Source organism: Ceratotherium simum, chromosome 3 (genome assembly GCF_057802395.1).
Source record: "Ceratotherium simum simum isolate JZ-2026a chromosome 3, ASM5780239v1, whole genome shotgun sequence".
In the NCBI taxonomy this organism is placed as follows: domain Eukaryota; kingdom Metazoa; phylum Chordata; class Mammalia; order Perissodactyla; family Rhinocerotidae; genus Ceratotherium; species Ceratotherium simum.
Window position 1 is genome coordinate 69,068,462 of NC_141902.1, and position 17,784 is coordinate 69,086,245.

The 17,784-nt window shown below is 33.5% G+C and overlaps 1 protein-coding gene across 7 annotated transcripts in view; it reads left to right on the forward strand.

Moving 5' to 3' along the window:
* The window catches only part of SCAPER (S-phase cyclin A associated protein in the ER), a 439,244-nt gene that overhangs the window by 152,655 nt on the left and 268,805 nt on the right, over positions 1-17,784 (forward strand). For all 7 annotated transcript variants that reach the window (XM_014780959.2, XM_087428755.1, XM_087428754.1 and 4 more), the window contains 3 exons: positions 1,415-1,496; positions 2,970-3,122; positions 3,646-3,753. In XM_014780959.2, the coding sequence (XP_014636445.1) occupies positions 1,415-1,496; positions 2,970-3,122; positions 3,646-3,753 (343 nt within the window). The remainder of the gene's footprint in view (positions 1-1,414; positions 1,497-2,969; positions 3,123-3,645; positions 3,754-17,784) is intronic.

The window sequence follows — 17,784 nt, forward strand, 5'->3', positions numbered from 1 at the left end:
ATGAATTACCATTCTTAACATGTCAAAGGTTCATGCTATCAATTTGACTTATCACTGATTTTTTTTTAACCTTGATCAACTGGCTAAGATAGTGTTTGTTAGGTTTCTCCATTGTATAGTTGCTTTTAAAATTTCCCTATGCTATCCTCCTTCGAAGCAAACCACTAAGCATAGCCCACACTGAAGAGGTAGAGAGTTAGTCTGCACCTCCTTGAGAGAAGAATTTCTACATAAATTATTTGCAGTTCTTTTTCTGTATAGGACATTTGTATTTTCTCTCCCATTTATTTATTTAATTATTTTTTTTTAGTTAGTGTGGACTCATTTACATTTATTTTATACTTTGGGTTATACACCAATATTATGTTATTTATTGTTTTGCTTAAACTGTTCCAGCTTTGGACATTGGGAGCTCTTTCATTTGGCCCCTGTGTCCCTTTGACATGCTTCATCATTTTGTTTTTTTGAGCACTTCCTTAATTTCTGGCACTGCAAGATGCTTCAGACTCATCTTGTACTTTTTCTGCCTCACGCCTAGAATCAGCCATTTGTTTTAAGGACTTCTGGTTCCTTTTATTGGAAACTTGTTTTTAAAAACTGCTTTTGTTTCTCTGTTGAGATTCTCTATTTGTTGAATCATTGTTGTAATATTTTTCTTTATTTTGGCATACTTTCTTTTAATTCTTTGAACATATTTATTATAGCTGTTTTGTCATCTTTGTCTACTAAATCCAACATATGCCCTCATTCAGAGACAGTTTCAATTGACTGCTTTTTTCCTATACTAGGTCATACTTCTTTGTATGTCTCATAATTTGTTTGTGATTGTTTCCTTTCCTATTATCTTTATCTTTGTGAGTTTATGCCTTTTCTGTTCCTTTCTTGTGGTATTAGTGGGTTTCGGGAAGGGAACAGACATAAGTGTAGGTTTTCAACATGCCATATTTAAATGACAGTCCCAGAGCTGGTATTTAATCCCATGCCTGGGTCCAGAATCCTGTTTTCATAACTAATAATCTCTGTTGCTCCCCAAACATTTAATGAGCAGTATAAAATAATTTATTTTATTAAGAAAAAAATAATTTAAAAAAATGCAGTCATGTTGCTTAACAACAGGGATATGTTCTGAGAATGCATCGTTGGGTGATTTTTTTGTTGTGCGAACATCATAGAGTGTCCTTACACAAACCTAGATGGTATATATAGCCTACTACACACCTAGGCTATATGGTACCAATCTTATGGGACCAGGGTCATATATGCAGTCCGTTGTTGACTGAAATGTCATTATGCAGCACATACTGTAATAACCATTTAGAATATATAAGCCTGTGTGTCCTAATGGTATTTTTTATCCTCATGAGATTTGTTACTCCAAGCAGTTGAGTTTATAATTTTTGCTGTCTTCTTACAGAGACAGGGAAGAACGATTGGCAGCACTCACAGCTGCTCAACAAGAAGCCATGGAAGAGCTACAGAAAAAGATCCAGCTCAAGGTAGGGATAATTATATATTTCAGTTTGAAATTTTAGAGCTTTCAGTGGAGCATGAGATTAAAATTTTGTCTATTGAATTAAATGTATGAAAAATTGAATTAATTTGTATTCCTAATCTGTGGGTAACGAGATTTATATGATTTGGCTACACAATTATTTCTAACTCAACGGTCTGAAACCTAAATTTATTTTAATAACATAAAGCAATTGAGGGAAAAAAATTAAAGGAATTTTAACATTTCTTGTTTTTACCAAGCAATTTGTTAATGACTTGAAGGCATTACTACTAGCCTCTGATATTCATAGACTTTTAATTATTTAGAAGTATACTAAAAGATGATTATAATTTGTTTCACTTGATTTCAGTGCTTAGGAATTGTACAATTGTTGCTTGGGAGATTATAATAAACTGATATTTTCTAGAAAATCTTTGCCAGTAGTACTACAGTTTCCACCAGTATGAATATTTCACATTATGTCACAATTATTTACATGTTGGCTCCTCACAGAGATAGTAAATTCCGTAAGGTGGAGGACTATATGTTACTCTTTGTATACTCTTAGAACTTTATCATTCATTTAAATTTAATGCAGCAAGTATTTAGTGAGCCTTGTGGTAGGCATGGGGATACAGAAATGAGTAAGCCATGATTCTAAGTTTCAAGAAACTTATAATCTAGTGTGAGATTCAGATACGAAGCAGATAATTTCCATATGGTAGCGATATACATGGAGTGCTATGAAAGTACAGAGGAAGGCACTTAATCTAACTTGAAAGGTTTCAGAGGTCAGGGAAATAATTTTAGAGAATAGTTCCTGAGCTGAATCTTGAAAGAAAGATGAGTTAAATGGGTAGGAGAATGAGTAGGTGGGTGGGATGGCATTCCAGCCACACTCCAGAAATAGTATGAGCATGAAGTCAGAAGTCTGAAATAGTGTTTTTGGTTTATTTCTTTTCTGGGAAGTCCCTGGAGGTGTAGAACAACTAGAATGGAGTTCATGTGGGTAGAGGTCTGTGTCATGATGGGCCTTGTCTGCTGTTTCCCATAGTGTGTTCTAGGAAGTCTTACTCAAAAGTTTGTTGTGGTCAGATAAGTGTGTAAAATGTTGCTTAATATAAGCTGGGTTTATTGAGTCATGTTGCACAGTGAAATACTAGAGGCTCTGTAAAGTTCTATGTTAACCGCCTGTTTATCTTTAACTTACTACTTTCCAAATTTATTTGACCATAGAACCTCTTCCACGAAAACATTTATTAATATCCCATGGTGTAGTTCTATGATGCACACTTTAGGAAAGGTTGCTGTGCATGTGGGAGATATTAAAGGGCTTTATGTAAATTCTTGTCCTCAGTGTTCAAGTTAACATTGAATTATGACATTCTCCTATTATTTTAGAAATTTAATAGAAATATTGTTTTTTTAAGTTCTTGGTATAATTTTTGATATTCTCACACTCTAACTTCATCTACAGCATGATGAAAGCATTCGAAGGCACATGGAGCAGATTGAACAAAGAAAAGAAAAAGCTGCTGAGTTAAGCAGTGGACGACATGCGAATACTGATTATGCCCCCAAACTGACCCCTTATGAAAGAAAAAAACAGTGTTCTCTCTGCAATGTCCTGGTAGGTTGTCATTATCAATATTGTGATGATGTGTTATAATTTATTACTAAAGTTTATTAAACTATGGAAATATATTCTCCCAGTCTTTTAAAACTTATACTAAGGCATCTGCTGAGTACCGTGGATTTCTTTCATGATTTTTATGCAACGTAAGTAGTACAAAAATAGTCTCAGCATTTAGGAGTAGCAGCACAAAGTGCCAAAGCATGTGCTGCTAAAATGGCTGTATACCTGCTTAATTATAGCCCAAGTCAATATTTTGGGTCTTGGGATCAAAAAAGAAAAGGAACATTTGTAAAGCTGAAACTTGATACTTAGAGGAAATGATATCCTGTTAAGGTTGGCTATGATGCCTTTTTTGACCGTATGTTCTAGAGGATTCTGAGAATTGTGTTGAAAAGAAAATATTTTTATGCCTAATATGTAAATGTTAGAGTGATCTCAACTTGCAAATTGAATGTGTAATATTTAAAATCGGATATAATTATATGTTGATTACATTGCTTTGATTTTATGCTTTTAGATCTCTTCAGAGGTGTATCTTTTTAGCCACATTAAAGGAAAAAAACACCAGCAAGCTGTGAGAGAGAATAGTAGCATCCAAGGGCGTGAACTTTCAGATGAAGAAGTGGTGAGCTTTACTTTTGTTCATTTACACATATTGAGTATCTAGTGTGTTCTCTTTTATTATGAAGAATTCCATGTTCATATGTATTTCCATGAGTATTTAAAACTATATTTAACATTTAATTACTACTACAATATAGTATACAAATGTGTCATCATTTTAATATACATCTTAATTTAACAAAAAACTTAAAAATAAGAATTTAATACTATGATTTATAAAATTGCAGTGCAAAAAAAGGTTGTGGTATTTTGATATTTTAATAGTACAAGAAAAGAATTATTTAGTCATGCTGTACATTTCATGGAAAAGTTAACCAAATAAATTTCATATAAATTTTATATCAGTGTACTATTTAGAAATTTTTGGAAATGCCTTCTTTATCCACCTATAATTATTGTTTACATGGAATTTAGATTTTTATAAGTATTTTTCATTCAACTGTTATTGAGACGTAGATGACATTGCTAATCTATGAATTTGTTGCTTCTATTTGTAATAGCAAATTTCTAAAGCTACCCAAAGATGAGAAATTCATGTTTTTTCTAAAGCTAACCAAAGATGAGAAATTCATGTTTGTCATGCATCTCTTAAGATGCCCAGGAAAGGTTACTGTGGTTCTTTGAGGGCAGTACCTGTGTGTTTGTGCACGTGTGTTAACTCTTTTTTTTCTTTGAAGTATAGCATATATTAGTAGAGTACACAAATCTCAAGTATATAGCTCGATGAATTTTTACATATGTTCCACTCATATCAAGATATAGATCAATTCTTGTACTTTAGAAGGCTCCCTCATATCCCTTCTCAGTCGTGTCCCCAAAAGGTAACTAGTCTCTGACTACTAGTACTGTTAGTTAGTCTTGCCTGTTCTTGAACTTCATATAAATGGTATCATAGACTCTGTACTTTCTGTGTCTGGCTTCTTTCACTCATCCTTAAGTCTGTGAGATTGATCCCTAATGTTTATGTAAAGCTATAGTTCATTCTTTTTCTTAGGTTTTTGTCAGTGCTTTCTAGGCAAAGACCATCAGAAACACATCTATAGTTGAATAAAAGTGGGTTTCTTGATTTGTTAAAAGAAGAGAAAATGCACACTATGAGGAGTTACGTGACTTCTCAATAAGGTGTTAGAAAGGCCTTCCTGGATTTGGGCTTGTGCTAGGTGATTTTGTAGGGGGTGGGGGGTTGTTCAAGGACTTGGACCTTTGCTAGATTGGATGCTGCTATCAGGAAGTAAGGGTAATTCTATGGTTAGTTCTTAATAAATCTTACCTACGTAGGTTTTCTCCTGAGTTTCTGGATGTGGCCAGTGCTTGAGGGGAAATTACACACAGTTATTTGGGCTCACTTCTCTATGATTTCCTCCTTTTGAGGATTTTTGCCCCTCAAGTTCCCATCACTTTGACAGTTCTAAACCAAATTCTGTTTTCTCAGTTCAGTAAGACTGCCCCTTTCAGCTTGCACTGTTCTTCCATGCCAGAAATCATCATAAACCTTTAAGGAAAAATCCATAGTGATTGTGGAGCTCACCTCATGTGTTTCCCTTTCTTTAGGGTTCATGGTCTCTCAAGTCCTGGCTGTATTGGCTATCATTTAGTGCCATCAAATAGATGTGTTGTATATTTTGTGTAACTTTTGGAGTTGGAAGATTAGTCCAGTATAAGTTAAGTTCACTGTGGCTGGAACTGGAAGTCTCCTTATGTTTAATTCCTATATATCCATTGTTTGACATAATACTTGACTCATAGTAAGGTATTTAATAAAAGCCCGTTGAGTTGAATTGAACCGAAAGGTTATGCAGAATGGCTTTAGGTACTATTAATAAAAGTGGGAAAAAAAAATGGAACTAATCATCTATTTTGTTTACCTCAAATAATTTTTTGCCTTTTTCTCAAATTGTATGGATATTTTAAAAAAATAGTATGGAATTTTTTTTTACTTGAATCATTCATATAAATTATTCCTCCTCTCTACTTAAGTTTGCTGTTTAGAACTAGAGTCACGTGTATGTGTGCCCCAGTTTGAAAAAAATCCTAAATTACTTCATTAACTAGAATTTAATTATTCCCATTAGGAAACTCTTCCATTTATAAAAATTGTTTGTAATTAAGTTCTCTTAATAAAAAAACTAAATATATTATTTAATTTACAAAAAATTATTTAAAAATTTTCTGGAGCACCGCTATTATGTAAACTGAAATCTAAATTTTATGTGTTTTTATGTCAATAAGAAAACTTGAGAAGGAAAGAATATTTCATTCATGCACTTCGGAAGAAAAATGTGCAATATTGTCTAACTTTTGTAGCTATCATAGCATAGTCTGATGTTTAGCTGTTGTGGTTTGAGATTTGATTGATGTGTTAATTTTGTGTACTGTTTCAATTCAAAAGAATTAAATTTTCTTTAAGTTCTCACCTAATTCATGTAGCTGTTTTTGGTTATAGCCCCTTCTTTCTGAAAACAAGTGTGCAATATAGCATATGAGTTATGTGGTATAGAAAGACAATTTTATATTTACTCACATGGAAGTTTCATTTTTAATCAGTGAAGGTATCTATAGTAAACATACTTGTTCTACTTAAAGTTATTACTTGTCATCTGTGATGTCTTTATATTATATACATCTTGTCTGTGACCCTTCTTCTTTGACATATAAGATTTTATTTATACCACCTCTGACCTAATAAAATTTGTACCTTTGACCTTATGCACTTGACATATCAGATAACTTACTCTTGATCTTTGACATATTTTATTTTAAGCCTGTTAAACGTAATAGGTAGCTGCCCAGCAAGAAAGGTTTAATGTTTTGTGTTTTTATTGTAATTTGACCAGGAAATTTTTCTTGTGTTTCTTGAGGCTTCACAAAAAGAGCTGTTATATGTTTGATTTTTTTTCTCTGTCATTATCGTAGAATATAAATAATAAAAGTATGTGATTTTTAAAGGTCAAACCAAATGGGTAGTAGTTTAAATATGTTCCAATATTTAATTTTTTTAATCTATTACTAGAGAAATGTTAAAGTATTAGTTTTAATTAAAACCCTGATTTCTTTGTGATCCTGTTTTCACACTATCTAAAGAAGCTGATAGTGATTTTTGTGGAAGTTGGATGAAGTACATTTAATCCTATGTAGAGAATGAAGTTAAAAAGTGTTTTTTAAAAAATTTTGAATCCATGTATTTCTGTGTTTGTGAGACTCCTTGGCTTTAAAAGCATATAAATTATACAAGCTCTCTTTGTTAATCTGTGCACTTATATAGAGAGAAGGTAATAGTTTGTTTTCATTTGATTCATGGAAAGTATGAAAAGGACTTTCATGAAGGATCTTAAATTAACTATAATTTATTGGATGTTTACAACCAAGTGTGATTTTACAAATCCCAAATTAGTATTTCATCTTGAAAAATTTATGTTAATTAAGTGATTGAAGAAAAAAATGAAAATTAAAATTAGCAAAAACATAAAGACATCACTGTATCTAAGGAACTACACGCTGATCTCTTTGGCCAGAGTGTGCCTGACATTGAGGTAGAAGAAGTAGTAGGTGTCTCCCAGAATTGATGACAATCTAGGAAATAATAGATAATTTCTAATAGATTCTTTCATTTCCCTACCTTGCTTACCTTTGCAGGTAAGCAAACCTTACCCTACCTTGCTACCTTGCTTACCTTGCAGAAGTATTTACTCTCTTCTTATAATCATGTTAGGAAAACATCTTGTTTGCCTTTCAACAGAAAATCAAGTCGAATGAACCAACTAGAACTCATTTAGAATAAATCTTTGTGTTTTTTTCCCCCGATACCTCAATGGGGTACCTTTTAAGTTAGAGAAATGATCTAAAAACATCTTACCCTTTCTTATAGGACGTAGCTTTCATTGTCTTCATTTTCTCTTTAATAAGATTCTTTTGCTAAACATTCAATTTTGGAGATATTGATCATTAATCCATGATTCAGGACCAGAAACCTAAAGAACTATAATTTTCTCATGGTTTTTGCAGAGTCTGTGTCATTGGGTTGGTGAATTACAACTGCATACAGTTCTCTTCTGTGAATCTTTTCTTTTAAATAGTTGCTTTATTGTTAAATGCAATTTTAAATAGGTAACAAATACCTGCAGTTTAGAAACTTAAGCTGTTTAGTTTGTTTTTTTTTTTTTTTTTTTGTGAGGAAGATCAGCCCTGAGCTAACATCTGTGCTAATCCTCCTCTTTTTGCTGAGGAAGACCGGCTCTGAGCTAACATCTATTCCCAATCCTCCTCCTTTATTTCCCCCAAAGCCCCAGTGCATATTTGTACGTCATAGTTGCACATCCTTCTAGTTGCTGTATGTGGGACGTGGCGTCAGCATGACCGGAGAAGTGGTGCGTCGGTGCGCGCCCAGGATCCAAACCCGGGCCGCCAGCAGCGGAGCGCGCGCACTTAACTGCTAAGCCACGGGGCCGGCCCCTAAGCTATTTAGTTTTTGATAAAACAATTTATTCTGTGACTCCTAGACAGCTCTCATAATGCTATTAAACTAAACAAATGTGAAAAGCCATCTCAACCATATTTCTCTGCATGAGTCCTTGGAGCATATATGCTGTAGTATATGCTACTTTTTGTTTGCATTACAGTGGTTGCTTAATTTTACAGTTTACTTATAATAATTAAGACTGTTTTTTCCTTTGGCATCTATTTGGGGATTAGAATGGAGTGTTTCTAGCTGATATTTTAAATGTTAAAAGTTAATTTTTATATTTCTTTTAACTTCTGGAATTCTTATGGTGGTAAATTCATTCACATTGTAACTAGGATGTGCAGAGAAGATGTAGCTGTCTATCCATAGCTGATTTAGTCTTCTTCATTGGTTCAAGGAAAACTTTGTAACTAGGTAACCAGTTTGTTTTAAACCTTAGTTTCATCCAATAATTTAAACAGTTTCTGTAGTTGGTACCCAGCCTCTTTTAAATAACAATCCTTGGTCTCCATCCACTTGCTTATCTCCTTAAGATGGCACCTGTGTGTATCAGAGGAGTGTGGCTTACATGACCCCATGTTGAGAGGAAAAATTGGGATCATACTACATGATGTTTTCTGTCCTTTCTGATTTCCAGTGTGAGTCCCTTGTTTACTGTTCACTTAGTGTTCTGTGGGCCACCAATCCTGAAGAGTGGCTAGTGAACTCTTGTTCTGTTCTTTGCAGTTGGACAGTGTTCCATTGGAGCATCAGTCATTTATTTACATCTTCCTGACCAGGCCACTCCTCAGTCGTCTCTGTCTACGTACCTCTGAGTCTTTGACGTAATCTCCATTCTGGCCCCTGGCAGACCTACTGGCTTTACCACAGCGTTCACACCACATAAGAACTAAGGGCATTTTGAGAAAGCTAAACCACAGGGCTTCTTTCTGACCACGTAGCATGGCCCTGTTAATGGACCACATCCTGTTTGGTGCCAGGGACAGCTGGAGAGACAGTTTCTTTTGAGAATCAAAATACCACTTTCGGCATTACTCTCCCTTAGCTGACACACCTAATCTCCCTTGGGACATACATTGTTTATTTTATTTTCCTCCTTCCATTTCCAAATTTTTGGGGCTGGAAAGAAATAAAATTTACTTTAACCTCTTCCTCCTCCTTATTCTAACAAAGTAACTAAACCTTAAGGTTGGAAAAGGGAACTTTCTCCATACTCTGGAATAAATGCTGTTAATGTCAGTCCTCCAGGCTTGATTATTGACATGCTGAAGGGCAAGGTAAATAAATTTATTAAATCTCAGAATATTAGCTTGGTTTATAAACCTATTGTCTTGCTGCATATATTTGTTTTGCATTTCTAAAGTTGATTGTTATAGAGTGCTTTTTTCTTGTATTTATTTTAGAATAAATTTTAATCACCTGTTAGTTGGTTTGAGTTGGGCAAAGACTATGTGCTAAGAAAGGTAAAATAGATAGTCACATTAATAATTTTGAAATATTACTCCAGTCATACCTGTTTTTCCTACTTCTTTTGATGTTATATGACCATTGCACTTTCACTACTAGTCATCACAATCTCTTTTCTGTATTGGTTTTCTTTTGCTAAACATTCAATTTTGGAGATATTGATCATTAATCCATGATTCAGGACCAGAAACCTAAAGAACTATAATTTTCTCATGGTTTTTGCAGAGTCTGTGTCATTGGGTTGGTGAATTACAACTGCATACAGTTCTCTTCTGTGAATCTTTTCTTTTAAATAGTTGCTTTATTGTTAAATGCAATTTTAAATAGGTAACAAATACCTGCAGTTTAGAAACTTAAGCTGTTTAGTTTGTTTTTTTTTTTTTTTTTGTGAGGAAGATCAGCCCTGAGCTAACATCTGTGCTAATCCTCCTCTTTTTGCTGAGGAAGACCGGCTCTGAGCTAACATCTATTCCCAATCCTCCTCCTTTATTTCCCCCAAAGCCCCAGTGCATATTTGTACGTCATAGTTGCACATCCTTCTAGTTGCTGTATGTGGGACGTGGCGTCAGCATGACCGGAGAAGTGGTGCGTCGGTGCGCGCCCAGGATCCAAACCCGGGCCGCCAGCAGCGGAGCGCGCGCACTTAACTGCTAAGCCACGGGGCCGGCCCCTAAGCTATTTAGTTTTTGATAAAACTTTATTCTGTGACTCCTAGACAGCTCTCATAATGCTATTAAACTAAACAAATGTGAAAAGCCATCTCAACCATATTTCTCTGCATGAGTCCTTGGAGCATATATGCTGTAGTATATGCTACTTTTTGTTTGCATTACAGTGGTTGCTTAATTTTACAGTTTACTTATAATAATTAAGACTGTTTTTTCCTTTGGCATCTATTTGGGGATTAGAATGGAGTGTTTCTAGCTGATATTTTAAATGTTAAAAGTTTCAGTATGTTTTTGGTAGTTGTTCATAGCTGGTACCCATTGCTTTTAAGAAGTTATTTACACACCTAAACACTATTGCTTTATAAAAGGCATAAACCCTCAAACTCTTAGTCCAGATCATGGTAGCTTGGAATGACTAGAGTTGTGGCTACTTTTATACATCCACAGAGTACAGACTAATACTTTCTCATCTGGTTCTTTTGTGTCAGTTGTGAAGAGATGCAGAATTGTGGTCATGGGTGTTATTAAAAGACTGGAGCAACTGTGATGATTATTTCACAGCTGCTCTGTTTCAGTTGGATGATCAAGGATCAGAAACAGGGTTACAGTGGGACAAATTTATATAACTCAGGCTGCTTCTACTTGAAAATGCTCTTAAAGTTTTGCAATATGTACTTCTTTATATAGAAATTTTGTGTGTACTTAATCTTGAAATCCATAATATGACAATTTCATGTAGGAGGAATAAAGGAAATGAAAGATTTATTGATAGGAGTTTATGAGTGGGAACACTCTTGCCCTGATGAGGATAGATGACAAGTTTAGCACTTTACCTGCCTAATTTAGATAATTCTCCTAATTTTGCTTAATAAGTTATTGATTATAAATGCTTTTATTTTAATTAACTTTATTAGGTTCTTTATCTGAAATTTAGTGACCATTGTTTTAGTTCCAAAGTAGATATTTATAGAGGAGCAGGAAATGCCCATCTCTGATCAGAGTTATTGAGTTTTAGTAATAATTATTTTGTCAGTTAGGCATCTCTTGCAGTCAGCAAAGGAGGCACATCTGTTGTGTCAGGAAAATCACAAAGCTATAAAACAGAATTTTCACAATCCCATAATTTGGTTCTCTCTGTCAAAAAATTTTTTTTAGATTATGATGTATTTCAGCGTCCGAAAGTAGTGTAGTAAACCCCATATTTCTGCCACTAAGATAATTAGATGATAACACTTTTTTTGTGTGTGAGGAAGATTAGCCCTAAGCTAACATCCGTGTCCATCTTCCTCTACTTTCTATGGGATGTTGCCACAGCATGCCTTGACAAGCGGTGCGTCGATGTGCGCCCGGGATCCGGACCTACGAACCCCAGGCCGCTGAAGCAGAGCACACACTTAACCGCTACACCACTGGGCCGACCCCTAACACTTCTTTTTTTTCCCTCCATATTTGAAGTATGGAGGGATACAAGGGCTATAGTGTGTGGGTAGTGAGGCCCAGGTCAGGGAATAGAGCTAAATCCTTATGTTTTATGGTGAGAAGTCAATAGATAATTCTAAAACTGAAAAATGAAGAAGTAGCAGTACAAATATATATTAAGGAATATAGAGAAAAAAGATAAAATAATCAGCTAAAATCCTTGCCTCTGGATTGGGGAAAGAAGTGGGAGAGCAGTGGGAATCTACTTTCTTTGAACCGTTGACTATATAAATTATGTGCATAAGTAACTTTGATAAAAGCAAAAGCTGTAAAAAATTTAAAGAAAGAAATAGAACAGTGGAGATTGTGTACATGTCTGGGTTGCTCAGGACTCTTCTGCATCGTGTCCATTGTTTTTGGTTTAGGGTTAAAATTAGATAAATGGATGCATCTGCAACCATAAAAGGCCTTCATAGTGAAGTTGGCTGTTTTGGCCAGTTACATCCTTAATTCTTTATTCTTTCAAATTGTTGCAATATTTTTTGATGTCATTATAAAGAGACCAAATACTAGATTCTATTTAGGATCACTTTGATGAAATTTGTTCAGGTAGGTGCATGTATTCTTAAGTTCATGTTGGCTTTTTGGCTTTGTAGAATTGCCCGAAGAACAGATAAATTAAGGCATGGATAGTTGACTCTTGCAGATTTTCAGCTGTGTTAATTAAGCTGTAAGCTTTGGGGTACAAAGTGACCTTAGGTTTACACAGGTAGCTAGTTCAGTAACTTGACATTTTAAGCTGAATGAAATTGGCTGCTTTTTTTTACCCTGTCTATTTTCTGATTTGCAGTTTTAATAAATTTGCAAATTTTTATAAATGGCTTTTATCAAGTTAAGAAAGTTCCCTCTATCCCTAGTTTTGTAAGATCTTAATAAATAAGTATTAATTTTTATTGAATTTTTTCTGGATCTTATGGAAAGGTTGCTTTTTCCTTTGATTTTTTAATGTGATATATTACATTAATGGCTTTTCTGGTATTAAACTTATTTGGTCATGATTTAAAAACACATGATTGAATTTGTTTTGCATATATTTAGGATTTTCCTAATTTTTCTTTTTTCAAGATTATATTAGCTTTATAATTTAAGCTTGCTAGTTTTTCCTTTTTTTTTTTTTATTCCTGAGTCAAGTTGCATAAAATAGAAATAATCTCTTCTTTGAAGGTTTTGTTTAATGTGTCTATAAAATTGTATGTTCCGAGTATGTGTTTTTTGGGAAGAATTTTTTTCTATTTTTTCTTTTATTTGTGGCAAAATACATATAACTTAAAATTTACCATCCTAACCATTTTTAAGTATACAGTTCAGTGGCATTAAGTGCATTCGCATTGTTCTGCTGCCATCACAAACATCCATCCACAGAAATCTTTTCATGTTGCAAAACTGAAATTCTGTACCTTTAAACAATAACTCCCCGTTCTTCCTCTCCCCAGGCCCTGGCAACCGCCGTTCTACTTTTCTGTCTCAGGATTTGACTACCCCACATACCTCACATAAGTGGAATCATTCAGTATTTGTTCTTTTGTGACTGGCTTACTTCACTCAGCATAATGTCCTGAAGGTTCAACCATATTGTAGCATGTGTCAGATTTTCCTTCCTTTTAAGGGCTGAATAATACCGCATTGTATGTATATACCATATTTTGTTTATCCATTCGTCAGTAGACATTCGGGTTGCTTCCACCTTTTGGCTGTTGCAAATAGTGCTGCTGTGGACATGAGTATACAAATATGTGTTCAAGTGCTTGCTTTCAATTATTTGGATATATACCCCGAAGTAGATTTCTGGATCATATGATAATTCTATTTTTAATTTTTTGAGGAACACTATGCTGTTTTCCACAGCACTGCATCATTTTACTTTCTCATACAAAGAAAGCTGTGCACAAGGGTACTGATTTCTCCACATCCTCACCAACATTGTTATTTTATGTTTTTTTGATAGTAGCCATCCTAATGGGTTGGTTAGATTTTTAAATTAGTAATTATTTCTTTGAGTGTATTTTGATTTTGTATTATTTACTATATCTGTTTTGGTAAATTTTCGTTTTCTAGGAAATTATGTGTCTTCTTCTTAAGTTTTCAAAGGTCTTGGCAAAAAATTTTTCTTAGTATTCTCCATGATGTTTACAGAAATCTCTACTTTAACTGTGTCTCCTTCCCATTTCTAGTGTTTTTTATTTGTTCCTTTATTTTTTTTTCTTGAGCATTCTTGCCAGAAGTTTGTCTATTTTATTAGTATTTCCAAAGATTTGGTTTTGGTTTTGTTGATTCTATCTATTGCTTCTTTGTTTCCTATTTCATTAATGTCACTTCTTGGTTTTATTATATTTCCTTTTTACTTCATTCTTGGAGTTTATTTTGCCATTCTTTTTCCAACTCCTTAAGGTGAATGCTTGGCTCATTAATTTTCAGCCTTTTTTCTAATGTTGGTATTTAAAGATATTAATTTCTAGGCCCTCTGAAACAAAGTATTTTCATTTTTATTCGCTTCTAAATCTTTTCTCATTTCCTTCATAATTTTTTGTACATAATACTTTGTAAAATTTTAACAAGAATATGTTTTCTCCCTTTGGGTACATATATGTTAGATCAAATTTGTTCATTGTTATGCAAATATTCTTATTTTTTTAATCTATTTTTTTTGCTCATTAATATCCTTTTCTCAAAAATGGAAAGACTGCCAATATGCTATTATTATTATTTATTCGTGTCTTTTTGTTATTTTTAAATCAATTTTTGATATATATATCACAAAGTTTTATTATCATGGCCATATTTTTTATCTTACTGATAAATTTAAGAAAATGAAACATCCCGCTTTCTTATTTAATGCCTCTCTCTTTGAATAGTATTTTTGTATGTTATTAATATTGCAAACCTAGTATTGCTTATTGTTGCTTGATATGTCCTTTACATTCTTCTCCTCCCTCTCCCTCCTTTTTCTCCTGTTTTCCTTTTATAGTTTTATTTTTGCATCTAGGTCTATTCCTAAAAAGTATACTTTTATTTTAGTTGTTTTCTGCTCTATAAAAAAGTACCATGCTATATATAATCTTTTTGGACTTAACTCTTTTCCACGAAATATCATAGTGCCTAGATGCATACGCATTGGGAATTTGTTGCTCTTTTTAAAGAGCTTTGAGGTATAATTGTCATATCTTAAACTGCACTTCTTTTAAGTTTACAATTTAATAAGTTTTAGCATATTCATATATCCGTGAAACCATCACCATGATCAAGATAGTGAACGTATCTGTTGCCTCGAAAATTTTCCTCATCTATTATATCCTTGCTGATTTTCTGCCATCTTTTTTTCTATCAATTTTTGAGAGGGCTGTTGAAATCTTTGATTTTAACTGTGAATTTTTAAATTTCTGTTGGCAATTCAATCAGTTTTTGTTTCATGTAACTTAAAGCTGTGTTATTAGGTGCATAAATGCTAATGATAGTTATGTCTTCTTGATTAATTGACCTCATTATTATTATGAAATGACCTTCTTTAGTCCAAGTAATATTCATTGCTACCTTGTCTAATATTAATATAGCCACTCCGCCTTTCTTTTATCTAGTGTTAGAGTAGTATATCTTTTTCTATCCTTTTACTTTAACCTGTGTATTTATATTTTGGCATGTATCCTTTCCTTAAACATTTAAAAAAGTTAATAGACTTAAAGGGAATGTTTATTTTGGAGCCATTGAGTATTTCAAACCCTTGTCAACCAGGGCCGTGAAAGCCACTTAACAACCAAGGAGTTCTGGCTCTGTCTCTGAGCATTATTGTCCCTTTGATCTTGTATCGAAAGGATGATGTTATTTGTGATCTATGGTAATATTGTTATTGGGATAATATTGAAATGATTTCTAAGGGTGAAGCCTGATAGTAATCTAGCTTGCTGTATTTGAAATCTGAGAATTCTGAGAAAAGACCTTTCATTACAAGGCTTGGTTCAATACAGCTGAACCATTCCATGTTGCAGTACTGAGCTCAGACCTTTCTCTGTCTTCACAGCATGATAAATTAATAAGCTTGTTGAATTCTAGGCTTTTTTTGGAGTCATCTGTTAAAACTCAAATTAGATTAGAAAGGAACGTCAGAATCTGCAAAAGAAGTCTTTACCTCATTTATCATCTCCACCTACCAGGAAACTGATGGAGTATTTGTAATTGTCACTGAGTGGCAGGGGGACAGATGGTGGACTATCATCCTTATCAGAAGATGGCCTTTTGTCTTTTGCATGGTGTCTGTTTCGCAATATTTCATTAGCTTCATTTTTCTCATCTGTCACTTCAAACAAAATAATACATGGATTGTACTAGATATAAACAAGTGTATCCTATACCTGTAGAAGGGTATCTTGGTAGAGTTAAATCTTTTATATAATTAAAATAGCCTATCAAATTTTAAAAGTTGTCATTGTCATATCTGTTTAATTTTTCAAAATGATGCTGTCACAAGGGCATTGTTTTGATAAAAGATATTTACATTTCAGATTTTCTCAAATTTACTGTTTTACAAAATTTTAAATTTTATTTACATATGATGGAACTCTCAAACTTTTTTAAGCATTTTTTCAGTATGTGCTTATGCACTCTGCATTAGTCCAGTCCCTTCATTTTATGCTGTCTCTCTGATAAATTTCACTTTCTCTGATAAATTTCAGTTTCATAGCTCTCTAAACATACTCGTTTAAATATAAATGAACTAATTTTTCTATATGGTGCTTTTATTTTTGAATAGTATTTGGATAATACCTGTAGATACTTTATTTGATATGGCTAATACCATCCAAGATTATCAGTAATTACAAATCAACTTTCCTCTGAACACTTTCTAGAGGATAATCTGCTGGAATAGTTTTATAGAGGAGTGATATCAGTCAAAATAATAGTTTACTACAGATTCTTTTGGTCTTATTCTGAGTAAAACTCTGATACCCAGAGAATCGTACCTCTTTAACTTAAGCAGTTAGCATAAGCCCTTGGCACATAGTAAGTACTGAATTAAATGTTAATAAATTGTTAATGAGCTAAACTATAATTTATTATTTTCCATATGCTATGTCTGTGAGGGTGGTATTCAAAATATATAGTAAAGTGCTGTCTAAAAATACCAGGTTGTTTTTAGTTGAGTTTTCCTTTATTTTTTCTCTTTTTCATCTACTTCTCCCTCTTTTTCTCCTAATTTTCCTTTTTCTTCTTCCCTTCTCTGTCACCTTCATCTCTCCACTCTTCCACTTCTTCCTCACTCCTCACTTTTCTTACCCTCATCATCCAGAGAAGCAAGAAAAACAAGTTCCAACCCTCCAGGCCTCCACCCTTTCCCAATTTTTGTAGAAGACAGTGAGAAAATGTAAAATGCCTCCTATTTATCTTTTTTGTCATTGTGCCAGGCAGGCTTAAAAGAGTGGAATTTAAGAAAAAACATTATTTGATTCTGGAATAGACTAATATCATTGGGTTTTAGGTTCCAAAGTTGACAAAGTAGAGGATGAGATTGAGAGGAAAATGTTTTTCCAAACAAAAGGTGAAAACCCTTGCCTTAATTCCTCATTTATTTAGATTAGTAACTTCACGTCTACTCTGCTCTTGAAAGTATACTTTTGGCTCCAGAGAAATAAGCCTCTTGAGCATGACATTGGACTTCTATAAAAAACACTTTTGATTTTCAAATAAAAATACATTTGTATTATTGTAATGAAACTTTGGTCCTTTTTTTCAAAGGAGACATATTTAAACCCATATGATCTAGGAAGAATGACATGCTTAAAAATTCTCTGCTCTGTATTATAATATTTTAAAATAATGGGAAATAGATTATTTTCTTCAGTGTGTACCACATTTTATGAAATGCATTTATTCTGAGGTAACACTTGAGAGAGCTCTAAAAATGGCAGTTTAATAAAATCCTATATTGTGTCATTTATATTTTTCTGCTTATCTCATTTTTAGAACTTAT